The following is a 10,506-nucleotide window of genomic DNA, read 5'->3' as shown; positions in this document are numbered from 1 at the left end:
ATGAATATGTGACACTGAAGACTATCACAGGAATAAATTATATTCTAAAATATATTAAAATAGAAAACTGTTATTTAAATTGTATGTACTTTAATAATATTTCACAATATGACTTTTTGATATTTGACAGATAACTGAATGTAATTTTAACTCAAATAATCATTGAATAATATATATATATATATATATATATATATGAAGCAGCACAACTGTTTTCAACATTAACAAAATAAGAAGAAATGTTGGGCACCAAATCAGCATATTAGAATGATTTCTGAAGGATCATGTGACACTGAAGACTGGAGTAATGATGCTGAAAATTCAGCTTTGTTCACAGCAATAAATTACATTTTAAAATGTATTGAAATAGAAAACAGTCATTTTAAATTGTAATAATATTTCACAATAGTACTGTTTTATTTAATAGTACTGTAGCCTTGGTGAAAACTTTGGGTTATCTTTAGGGTTAGTAATGATAACTATTGGTTACTTTGATAAAACCATATTGGATAATCACTAATCTGATAGTCTCGTATTCATTGGTGGTTACGGCCATTGTATTTTGAGACTGGGGTGAGAAAATATTAATTTTCTTTAAAGGCCATATGTTAAAAAATGGCAACAAAAAAAAGTTAAGACACAAATAGCACTGAAAATGTGCCAACTAAGTGATATGAGGGATATAACTATTTTCCGGCCAAGAAGGCCATAGCAGATACGAAGACGGCTCATTTTTACAGTCGGATGCAAGTGAAGACGAGATCAGCCACAAAGAAACATGTTCAGATGGACGCTTGCATGCACTTGAACAGATATGGGCGGCAAACACATAAGCGAGCCGTTCTACATGTGACAGCTACATGCAGTGTTTCATTAGTGGATGTGACCCAGTTTGATGTGCGTTAGCTTCAGTGCAGAAGGAAGTGATGCGAGACATTAACCTCAAGAGAACGTGCAATTCTGCACTGTAACATCACACAAAGCCTGGATCGCTGGTAAGCTCTTGTTGCACATTTGAGGTGTCATTTGCGCGCTTTTGTTTAATATTTCTTGTGAGTGTGTGAATTGTATGAACCAGTGGGATACATGTAAGTAGGCCTGCAGTCCCAAAAATGCATGATGGTATTTGAGAGGAATTTAGAATTGTATGTGCGATACATTTCTGTTTGTGACTTGGGAGAGTTAGTATTTGAATGCACTTGAGAGGTGTTTTCATTTGTGTGGGACTCTCCTGTGTGTTGTGTGTGTGAGTATGAAGGCTTATCAGCTCACAGCAGCTTTCTGTCAGGGCTTCTCGGCCAAGCGGCTATCAGAAAGAACACACCACTGTCACCACAGGAAACTCACCCCTGTCTTTTCCCTTAGTCTGTTGTCATTGTGAGGGATCGTTCTGAGCCACTTTGACATTCACCATGTAAGTGTTCACCTCATTAGTATGCATTCATTTGTTTAATGTCACAGTACTGTCAAAACTTTTAGGTCAGGTAAGGACTTTTTTTATAGGAGTGTGCACCTGTGTTTCTGTTGTGAAACTGCTTTTTTTGTATCGGCGTCAGATCCAAATGGACCCTCTTGGAGGAAAAGATATTGAAGCAAACCCAACAGGTCGTGAGGAGATGCAACTTCCTGTTCTGACTCAACCTGGCCTCGGAGAGACCACGACAACAGTGACCACTATCTCTCAAACAGGAGGAGACTGGAGCACAGGACTGTTTGAAGTGTGCGGTGACACCAGCACATGTAAGAGGAAGTGCTTGAGAGAGGATTGATATTGGCATTATGAGATCTACGTATAAAGTCACATTGTGGGTTACAAGTTGCTACTACAAAAAAAAAAAAAAAGTTAGAAATACAAGATAAGTCTCATTGTGATGTATAAAGCAATGTTTTGAGATTTAAAATCAAAATTGGGAGAGATGCATGTTTGCATTTGCTAGAAACGGTCACAGTTTGAGAAACAAACTCAAATGCAAGACTTAAAGGGTTAGTTCACCCAAAAATGAAAATTAGCCCATACATTACTCACCCTCAAGTCATCCTAGGTGTATATGACTTTCTTCTTTCAGACGAATCCTGTCGGAGTTATATTAAAAATTGTCTTTGATCTTTCAAGCTGTTTAATGGCACTCAGCGGGTGTTGCATGCATCCGTCCAAAAGAAGTTAAATAAAAAGCGCCCATCCATAAAAAAAAAATGTCTCACATGGCTCCGGGAAGTGAACAAAGGCCTTCTGTAGTGAATCGATGCGTTTTTGTAAGAAAAATATCCATATTTAAAACGTAATAATCACTTTAATGTAGCTTGCGCTCACTGTTCTACACTGGAAGCGGTTCCGGGTGGATGTCGTATGAGGTCGGCTTTGCGCATGCGCCGCTCAGAAGTGACGCACGCTGAAACGCAGCGGAGAGATCAAAACAAAACAACAGTCACTAATTAGAAGTACAAAACGAGGATTTGTAAAGTTTGAATAAACGTTGGTTTCTTACAAAAACGCATCGATTCGCTACAGAAGGCCTTTGTTCATCCCCCGGAGCCATGTGAGACACTTATTTTTATGGATGGGAGCTTTTTATTTAACTTCTTTTGGACTGATGCATACAACACCCGCTGAGTTCCATTAAACAGCTACAAAGATCAAAGACAATTTTTAATATAACACCGACTGGATTCGTCTGAAAGAAGAAAGTCATATACACCTAGGATGACTTGAGGGTGAGTAATTTATGGGCTAATTTTCATTTTTGGGTGAACTAACCCTTTAAACTCACTTTAAAGATATAAAGTCGCTTTGTGACATAAAGTAGCATTGTGATACAAAGTCAAAATTGGGAAAGAAGTTTGCATTTGCGAGAAATAGTCACAAGATAGAAAGTCGCAGCTACGAGAGACAAAGCCTCAACTGCAAGACCTGTACTCCCTATGAAGTCGCATTATGACATGAAGTAACATTTTGAGATGCGAAGTTAAAATTGGGAGAGATATGTTTGCGAGAAAGTCACAGTAGTGAGATTTTGCAATAAAGAAAACCAGTCACATTGTGAATTAAAAAGTTGCAACTACGAGAAACAAAGTCGCAACTGGAAGACTTAAAGGGGTCATATGATGCGATTTCAATTTTTCCTTTCTCTTTGGAGTGTTACAAGCTGATTGTGCATAGATAAGATCCCTGAAGTTGCAAAGACTAAAGTCACAAACCCAAAGAGATATTCTTTATCAAAGTTAAGACTCTGCCACGCCCCCCTAAAACGGCTCGGGACCAAGACTGGCTCTTGGCGGTCTTGTGTAAAAATTTAGAAAACGTCTAGAACCTATTATGGTCACACTTTAGTTTGGGGACCATTTCTCACTATGAACTAACTATCAACTTGTCTCAATAAACTCCAAATTTGCTGCTTATTAATAGTTAGTAAGGTAGTAGTTAAGTTTAGGTGTGGGGTAGGATTTAGGGATCTAAAATATGGTTATGCTGAATAATGCATTAATATGCGCTTTAGAAGTACTAATGAACAGCCAAAACGCGAGTAATATGCATGCTCATAAGCAACTAGTTAATAATGAGAATTGGTCCCTAAGCTAAATTGTTACATTTACTATTTAATTAGATTTCTTGATGATTACATTGTTAATTATAAAATGTCTCCTTAAATACTGTTTTTGTATTGTATTACTGTAGCAAACTGTAGTTTGTCACAGTTAAACTTGACTACATTTGTACAAAAGATATAGGGTATCCTGCTTCATCAGATTATATACTTTACAAATCACATAAATTACTTAATTGCATAAATTACTTGATCTAATGAGTCAAACGTTTTGAATTACAGCTATTCAGTGGCTTAGGACTCCACCATGTATTACTATGCATTCATTATAAGCATAATTACTGTTGGTTTCCTAATCCAATGGTTTGTGTACCGTTTCACAAATCATCGAAAGTTAATGACATTCCTTAATGATTATAAATTGTTAATGATTTTCCATTCATTTAAAGTTAACCTGTGCATAAAGCAAGGACATTGCTTTATCTTTCAAAGTCATATTTATCAGAACTGAAACCTCTTGTAGTCAGTTGATGTCAGCAGTGTTAAACTAGTTGCAGATAAGCATCTCTCCCCTCTTCTGTGCAGGTCTGATGGGTGCGTTTGTGCCGTGCTGTTTGGACCTGAGTCTGGCTCATCAGTATGGAGAATGCATGTGTCTGCCTCTGCTGCCTGGCTCCACGTTCGCCATGAGGGTGGGCATTCGAGAGCGCTTTAAAATCAGGGTAAGGATTCTGCAGTAATGTTAAAAAAAAAATTCATGCTGGAAACTTACAAAAGTCTTTTTGGGATTTTCGGTTCAACTGAAAATGTTACAAAAATCAGGAAACCGTGCTAATTTGCTACTGCCAAAATGAAGAGGATTCTGAAATAGATCTGATCTGTTTAGTGTGCACTTTTTTGGGTCCCACTTTATATTAAGTGGCCCTAATATATCTGTGTACTTAGTAACTAGATGTGTACGTAGTATGTAACCACAGTGTAAGTACACATTGGTACATAGTATCTAGAGCTGTAATATTTCTGTAACTACACACATGTAACAACCCTCCAAATGGTTTGTGTAAGTACAAATGTGTAAAAAGACATATATAACTACATTTTGTAACAACAATATGTATAAGAGTGTAACATTCTGGACACCAACCACAATTTATATGTAAAGCCTAACTTACTGGCCGCTGCTGTGTAACATCAGAGTAATTACATGGTAAAAGTGTAACACTTACTTTACCAAAAAGTGCTGTTAGCCCTGTTACACATTTGTACCTTCATAACCAAAAAGTGTTAATTTTAATAATAATTAATTATTTTTTTAATTAAAATAATTAAATAATATATATATTTTTTAAAGTGTTGTTGTTACCAATGTCCTGTTACACATTTGTATTGACACATACCATTCAGTGGGTTGTTACATATGTGTAGTTACACAAACATTACAGCTGTAGATACTATGTACCAATGTGTACTTACACTGTGGTTACATACTATGTACACATCTAGTTACTATGTAAGTACACAGGTATTAGGGCCACTCAATATAAAGTGGGACCCTTTTTTTCTTTAATGAAACATTATGTAAGAAATTTTATGCACGAATGTATGTCTACATTTGTCATCATTTTACTTTTATTGTAATTAATATACCATGCATTCACTGCTATCCATGCGCAGTAAAAAAGTTTTATGCATTTAAGAAAAGGCTAAATGTGGCCCTTTTCCCTGCATGTCCTGTCTATATTTGTTATGCTATGACATTTCTCCCTTTAAAAATATGTTTAGATATTTATTTTCACATGTAAGGCAGTATCATATACAATATATAAAATAATATAACAGTAATACATTTTTACAGAAAAAAAAAACATTTGTAAATATTGACCAGTAATAACTGTGGCATTAGCATTATTTTAGTATTATTGGTAAACTATTATAGTTTTTGTTAGATTTTATTTTTATATTTTTTGTTTTCACTTTAATTTTAGAAAAAAATGACAAAATAGTCATTTTGGTGTGTGTTTATAGTTAAATGTCTAGTCTTAATTAGTTTCATTATTTTAGTACTTCAAGTTAAACTAACAGAAATTAGAAATGTTCCCTTGAAAACTAGCTGAAATAAAATAAGTTTATGTTTTTAGTTTATTTCAGTTAAAGTAAAGTAACCCTGCATGGTGTCAGGTAGGTTACATTAATACCTAATATTTAATAGTTAAAGGGGTAGTTCACCCAAAAATGAAAATTTGATGTTTATCTGCTTTCCCCCAGGGCATCCAAGATGTAGGTGACTTTGTTTATCGCCTCAGCTTTTAAGCTGTTACCAAAGCAAAACGCAAGTACAAACAACTCTCTAATCTGATGAACTGACGCTGGTGAATTTAGATAAGCAGAAAAATTAAGCAAAGATTCTCTGTTTGTGAGTTCTTTCAGGTGAACCTAAATCACTCGTGAAAACGAGGTAGAACTATGAAACTCCGTTAACTCAGTCCTTCAATTTTCTGAGCTGTATATGTGTTTGTGTGTGTATGTGTTTAGCTTAGTTGTGATGTAAATCTAGAATAGCAAATAAATTCATGTTTCATTTATAAAGAATCATTGTTGGTGTCATATAATTTCAAGGTTAAAACTGTTGCCAAAAAGATCCTTGCTTGCTACCTAGCTCGTAGCGTACTATTAATAATTACCTCTAAGAGCTTACATAATTGTGTTAACCCATGGCCAGGTAAAACACATATTTGATTTGTTAAAATATACTGATGTCACGGCTCGCTGGACGATCCTTGATTTAAAGTGTAACATAACAGGTTTGAAATCGGTTTAATCAGGTGGACTTTGAATATTCAGATCCGAGTCCTATCAAAACCTGAATGAATTAATAATAATTAATTCCCTACAGTTAAAATTAAGTAATCAAAGTCATTACAGATCGCTTAATGTGATAACTTTTGCTCAATATCTTCTGCTTGTTATGAACCTATAGCTTATATGTGCTACAGAATTACCTACTTACCTGGCTTTTTAAGCTTAACCACATACTCTAATCTGAATGATTAAACTGTGGTAAAGCAAAAATAGTGTAACCAAACTGTTCTTGCTAGGAGAAACAGAGAGACCGACTTAAAAGTGATGATGTGTGCTTCCTAGATGCCATCTGTATCGTGTTTTTATTTATAACTTTGACATACTGACCAAATCAATGATCTCTGATAACCATCCAGATTCTGTTTAACAGCCTCATAATGAGACTTCTGTTGGTTTAGGCACTAACATGCAATATGGTCACTTCTGGTCACTACATGATCTTTGTATTCCAGTTTAGAAATCACTTTGTATCTACAGTATCTATCTATCCTTGCTGATTAAAAAAATCTTACTGGCCTCAAAACAACAGTAGTGTAAGTCTGAGCAAACCTTAGGTTAGGTGGCAGTGTTTAATTGTGTCTGTTTGGGAATACACTGGATGTATGAAGTTGATACTATTGAATAGAATATGTTTTAGGCAGATATTGTGTAATTTGGTTGCGTATCTTAAAACAATTCCAGTAGTCCTTCAATTCTTGAAGGATATTTTACTAAAACTATGAAATACTTCAAATTATAGCACAAGCGTAAAATAAAATACTCACGAAGGACCTTAACTCCCTGCTTCATTCCTTACTACAGTGCATTCAAATCCAAAGCTGAATTACAGTAACCCAAACCATTACAGGTGCATCTCAATAAATTAGAATGTCGTGGAAAAGTTCATTTATTTCAGTAATTCAACTCAAATTGTGAAACTTGTGTATTAAATAAATTCAATGCACACAGATTGAAGTAGTTTAAGTCTTTGGTTCTTTTAATTGTGATGATTTTGGTTCACATTTAACAAAAACCCACCAATTCACTGTCTCAACAAATTAGAATATGGTGACATGCCAATTAGCTAATCAACTCAAAACACCTGCAACGGTTTCCTGAGCCTTCAAAATGGTCTCTCAGTTTGGTTCACTAGGCTACACAATCATGGGGAAGACTGCTGATCTGACAGTTGTCCAGAAGACAATCATTGACACCCTTCACAAGGAGGGTAAGCCACAAACATTCATTGCCAAAGAAGCTGGCTGTTCACAGAGTGCTGTATCCAAGCATGTTAACAGAAAGTTGAGTGGAAGGAAAAAGTGTGGAAGAAAAAGATGCACAACCAACCGAGAGAACCGCAGCCTTATGAGGATTGTCAAGCAAAATCGATTCAAGAATTTGAGTGAACTTCACAAGGAATGGACTGAGGCTGGGGTCAAGGCATCAAGAGCCACCACACACAGACGTGTCAAGGAATTTGGCTACAGTTGTCGTATTCCTCTTGTTAAGCCACTCCTGAACCACAGACAACGTCAGAGGCGTCTTACCTGGGCTAAGGAGAAGAAGAACTGGACTGTTGCCCAGTGGTCCAAAGTCGTCTTTTCAGATGAGAGCAAGTTTTGTATTTCATTTGGAAACCAAGGTCCTAGAGTCTGGAGGAAGGGTGGAGAAGCTCATAGCCCAAGTTGCTTGAAGTCCAGTGTTAAGTTTCCAGAGTCTGTGATGATTTGGGGTGCAATGTCATCTGCTGGTGTTGGTCCATTGTGTTTTTTGAAAACCAGCGTCACTGCACCCGTTTACCAAGAAATTTTGGAGCACTTCATGCTTCCTTCTGCTGACCAGCTTTTTGAAGATGCTGATTTTATTTTCCAGCAGGATTTGGCACCTGCCCACACTGCCAAAAGCACCAAAAGTTGGTTAAATGACCATGGTGTTGGTGTGCTTGACTGGCCAGCAAACTCACCAGACCTTAACCCCATAGAGAATCTATGGGGTATTGTAATGAGAAACAAGAGAAACAAGAGACCAAAAAATGCAGATGAGCTGAAGGCCACTGTCAAAGAAACCTGGGCACCTCAGCAGTGCCACGCTGAATTGAGGCAGTAATTAAAGCAAAGGGAGCCCCTACCAAGTATTGAGTACATGTGCAGTAAATGAACATACTTTCCAGAAGGCTAAAAATGTTTTTTTTATTGGTCTTAATAAGTATTCTAATTTGTTGAGATAGTTAATTGGTGGGTTTTTGTTAAATGTGAGCCAAAATCATCACAATTAAAAGAACCAAAGACTTAAACTACTTCAGTCTGTGTGCATTGAATTTATTTAATACACGAGTTTCACAATTTGAGTTGAATTACTGAAATAAATGAACTTTTCCACGACATTCTAATTTATTGAGATGCGCCTGTAAATACTGTTCAGTTTTTTGCACAGATTCCCATCCACTTCCATTATATGACTGACAGACTGCAACGGTTTGACTTAAAAATCTTCGTCTGTGTTCTACTGAAGAAACAAAGTCACCTACATCTTGGATGCCCTGGGGGTAAGCAGATAAACATCAAATGTTCATTTTTGGGTGAACTATCCCTTTAAGACAATTATTCAGCATTTTTGCAGTGAACTTTAACCCCATACCAAGTTTTGCAAACTTTTATTTTTACTAAATGATACCAACAAAAATGACTTATCCTTTCAGTGTTTATGCTCAGTAACTCATTCAGTTAATGTATTCCAAACTTACTGTGAAATTGAACTAATGTAGTGCTATTGGTAACCCTTTGAAATGGATTGATAAAAAAAAAAAAAATGAGAATACCATTAGCATAAATGGCAATGTTTCCTGGGAATGTGCCAGCTACGTTCAGTCTAAGATGGATGTGCATGCCAGAAAATTCACCCTAATGTGTAAACCAACAACTCAACTCAGATATTACTATGGACTGGAGTTTCCGCTGAACAATGAATTTTTACAATATTTCCTCTAGGTGTAGACTAGGTGTAGAGATTTGTCTTTGATTTATCATGGCATAACCTTCTTGTGCTAAGAGGTAAAACATATCCAGTATTTGACAGTGAATGAAGATTCCTTAAATGAAATCCCATAAGTAGATTCCTTGACTTGGGTGGGGGTGTTAAATCAATATCAGGGAAACATATCCTTACTTAGAAATCTACAAACCCTGATTTGTCTAGCTATATTAGATGAAGAATACATTAGAGTGTCCTGTGTGTGTCTCCAGGGCAGTGTGTGTGAGGACTGGACTACGGTATACTGCTGCTACCCTCTGGCCCTCTGTCAAATGATCAGAGAGATGAAGAAGAGGCTGAAGACACAGATCTACACCATTTCTACCACGCTGGAGAGCTCCTGAGACACTGTGTGTGTGTGTGTGTGTGTGTACATGGCTCAGATTTTCTTCTCATCTGTGTTTTTGGCAATGCTAAAAGACTGAAGGGTCGTCTCAGCTGTCAGGATGTTTATTACCTGGGGTCCTGAACTTCATGCAGGGTTAGACATATCAGTACTCTCTGCTTGAAGATTGATGCCGCTGACATTTCAAACTGACGGAGAGTTGGGGTGACATATGAGTGGAGAAGAGGTTTCTGATGGCTTCTGGGACTGTGTATGCTTTGATTTCATATTGCTCTCTCACGGTACATATACATATGTAGGCTACATGGATTCAGTCTGGATTGTGTCACTTTTTTAATTGTATTTCAAAGTCAGAGTCAAAACTGATATGACATCTCATCTCTCATTTGATCTGATTGGGATTTTTATTTATTTTATTTTTTTAAATTATATTACATTACATAATATTATATATGCATAATATAATTTTAGAACATTATAAATATTAATTATTAGGAATATATAATAGCCCAATATAACAAAGTACAACTCATTTGATCTAAAATAAAATGTGTTATGAAAATCAGCCAAATGTTGTAAGATTTCCTTAATTTTATGTAGAATTTTACATTATTTGTAATGCATTCATATTAATATTTAATATTTAAATGTATATTTACATACTTTAACATTTATTTACAATTGTGTGTATGTGTATGTGCGTGTGTGTGTGTGTGTGTGTGTGTGTGTGTGTGTATATATATATATATA

General features: G+C 36.0%; 1 protein-coding gene across 2 annotated transcripts; it reads left to right on the top strand.

Moving 5' to 3' along the window:
• The first annotated feature begins 979 nt into the window (after positions 1-979).
• plac8l1 (PLAC8 like 1) lies at positions 980-10,112 on the top strand. 2 transcript variants are annotated; one of them, XM_016537114.1, is made up of 5 exons: positions 980-995; positions 1,366-1,414; positions 1,557-1,740; positions 4,128-4,264; positions 9,623-10,112. In XM_016537114.1, the coding sequence occupies exons 3-5, from the start codon at positions 1,563-1,565 to the stop codon at positions 9,752-9,754; spliced, it is 447 nt and encodes a 148-aa protein (XP_016392600.1). In that variant the 5' UTR covers positions 980-995; positions 1,366-1,414; positions 1,557-1,562; the 3' UTR covers positions 9,755-10,112. The 2 variants fall into 2 exon arrangements, with proteins under 2 accessions (XP_016392600.1, XP_016392599.1); XM_016537113.1 differs by lacking the exon at positions 980-995 and having other exon boundaries at positions 1,179-1,414.
• The last annotated feature ends 394 nt before the right edge of the window (positions 10,113-10,506 follow it).

This window comes from Sinocyclocheilus rhinocerous, unplaced genomic scaffold (genome assembly GCF_001515625.1).
Source record: "Sinocyclocheilus rhinocerous isolate Xijiao unplaced genomic scaffold, SAMN03320098_v1.1 scaffold95, whole genome shotgun sequence".
NCBI lineage: Eukaryota > Metazoa > Chordata > Actinopteri > Cypriniformes > Cyprinidae > Sinocyclocheilus > Sinocyclocheilus rhinocerous.
The sequence above is the reverse complement of the archived record's forward strand: the minus strand, read 5'-3'. Positions and strand labels throughout refer to the sequence as shown.

What these genes read in the sequence shown, in the direction of transcription:
- plac8l1 (XM_016537114.1), top strand. Translation starts at nt 1,563, where the DNA reads ATGGACCCTCTTGGAGGAAAAGATATTGAAGCAAACCCAACAGGTCGT. An exon ending in GTGCGGTGACACCAGCACAT is followed by an intron (nt 1,741 to 4,127) that starts GTAAGAGGAAGT and finishes TCTTCTGTGCAG; the next exon opens with GTCTGATGGGTGCGTTTGTG. An exon ending in GAGAGCGCTTTAAAATCAGG is followed by an intron (nt 4,265 to 9,622) that starts GTAAGGATTCTG and finishes GTGTGTCTCCAG; the next exon opens with GGCAGTGTGTGTGAGGACTG.